This window comes from Pundamilia nyererei, unplaced genomic scaffold (assembly GCF_000239375.1).
Source record: "Pundamilia nyererei isolate P.nyererei 1_Seehausen unplaced genomic scaffold, PunNye1.0 scaffold00250, whole genome shotgun sequence".
Lineage (NCBI taxonomy): Eukaryota > Metazoa > Chordata > Actinopteri > Cichliformes > Cichlidae > Pundamilia > Pundamilia nyererei.
In genome coordinates this window covers 38,530-40,712 of record NW_005187651.1, presented here as the reverse complement: position 1 = coordinate 40,712, position 2,183 = coordinate 38,530, and the positions used below count along the sequence as shown (strand labels likewise).

The window sequence follows — 2,183 nt, the reverse complement described above, 5'->3', positions numbered from 1 at the left end:
AAAACACAGAGTCAAATTTCCCACATTTGTTTTCTCAGTCATTATTAATATATGGATGGATTACTGAGACATGTGCATTAGGAATATCCAGCTTATCTTTGAGAGACCAAACTGTATTGTCTCAGTTTGAAGTCTGCATTATGTATTCAAATATTTCTTGTGGAGAAAGTTTTGTGACTTCAGATGAAAACAAAATACAATTTTGACGTTTAAAATTATGCTAATCTTGACTGTGGTTTCTGATGTTTCAGTGGCGCACAGTTGGAGAGAATGGGAAGTGACTTTTACTTCTACTGAGATCTGTGCCATTAAAGGATCGACGGTGGTAATGCACTGCACCTACACATACCCACCAAGAATAAACAGCATCAATACCACAGTTCAGAATATCTTCTGGTTCATTTATGTGCCCAATGTTGAACCTGTGGATCTTAGAATAGATTCAAAGTATGCAGGTCGTGTTTGGTATCACTGTGGTATGAACGACTGCACTCTGAGAATCACAGACCTGAGAGAGAGCGACTCAGCTGTGTACAGATTAAAGCTCATAACAAACCAGCCAGGGGGGACCTATACTGGTTCACCTGGAGTCAGTTTATCTGTAACAGGTAAGACTGTTGTCTGTTGGATCAAATTCTTAACATTTATGAAACAGTGCAGCGAATTTCACTGTCTGTTATATTGCATTTTACTAATCCAGGTGTAAAAGTGCAGACGATTCACACATCTCAATGCCTTACTTATTGGTGCAACAAATTAGAGATGCAGTGTCACAGCAGTTGCCTTCCTCATCATTCTTCATACATCTGGTACAAGAATGGACACATGACTTCAACAGAATCACTTTATTCAGGCTACCTTTATTCTGGAGACAGCATTTCTTGTGCTATCAAGCCACATGAGACCTTTCCTTCTCCTTCTGTGTGTGAGTATACGCCACAGTCTTCCACTCATACTCTCCTGAGAACCCAAGCTCTTGTTTGGGATGTGTATTAAATGTTTCCTAGCTGTTTGTGATTAGTTGGATCTGAAAAGTATCAAAACTGAACATCATCTTTAAGCAGAACGTAATAAAAAAAATATGTAAGGGCAGTACAGCATTAATAAAATATTATCTTAATAGAATATAAGAGAAAATGCATTTTCCCCATATTAGTACAAAGCGTCTCAGCAGGATATGATGCTGTTTCACGGCCAGATTTCCTAAATGAGCCAAATGGGAATTGTGAGCAGACAAAAATTAAGCCATGCTTTTATTCTGTGTGTCAGCAGTAAATTGTGTGTAACAAACATTAGTAAATAAGTTTGTGTACCTGATTTGAATATTCTCCCTGTATTTTCCGCCTTGACAAAGACCCTCGTAGAAATGTGTTCCCACCTCATGAACGCTGTCTTTTCTCTGTGCTGTCTTTGTAAATACAGACAGTATTTTTCAAATGCCAGAACCCAGATTGCGCTGATGCAATATTTATTATGTGCATCTGTTCCTTAATGTACTGTAGTAAGATATCTTTAACATGGAGAAGACTGTTCAAAGACAGTAAATGTATGCAAAATTGTATTTTCATGGCGATCGTAAAAAGAATTCTGTTTTTCAGGTGGCTATTATCAGTACTGCAACAGAGTGAATTACACTGAAAGAAGAATCTGTGCCTTCAAAGGCTCATCAGTGAACATTTCTTGCACATACTATCACACAGATCCTGTTGTGTCAAAATTCTGGTTCAGACCTGATCGTAGTTATTGGTTGGGAACTCACTTTCTGCTATGGGACCCTAGTAAAGACTCCCAGCATGCAGATCGTTTTCAGCTCCTTGAAAGAGAGAAAGGACGCTCCACTCTGAGAATCAGTGACTTGAGAAAGACTGACTCTGCAGAATACCGCTTCAAATTCACAACGCAATCGTTTCAATGGGGGAACATTTCACCTGGAACAACTCTGACTGTCACAGGTACTGACTGACTAATAAGTATTTATCTGTATTATAACCCTATACTATGTATAGTGCAGTGTTAATTTCAACATGTACATAGTCTATATTGTATGTGAATGACAACCATTTATCCTCTTAGTAAACTTACAATCAGTGTTGGGGTCGTTATTACAAAAAAAAAAAAAAAAAAAAGCAATGTATTACACGTCACTCGTTACTTTTCTTAAAAGTAATGCAGTCCATTAATTT

General features: G+C 37.7%; 1 protein-coding gene across 1 annotated transcript in view; it reads left to right on the top strand.

Annotated features, from left to right (window-relative positions):
* The window catches only part of LOC102209039 (B-cell receptor CD22-like), a 17,872-nt gene that overhangs the window by 10,099 nt on the left and 5,590 nt on the right, over positions 1-2,183 (top strand). Inside the window, exons 6-8 of the mRNA XM_013915037.1 lie at positions 252-608; positions 701-925; positions 1,599-1,952. Of these exons, the coding sequence (XP_013770491.1) occupies positions 252-608; positions 701-925; positions 1,599-1,952 (936 nt within the window). The remainder of the gene's footprint in view (positions 1-251; positions 609-700; positions 926-1,598; positions 1,953-2,183) is intronic.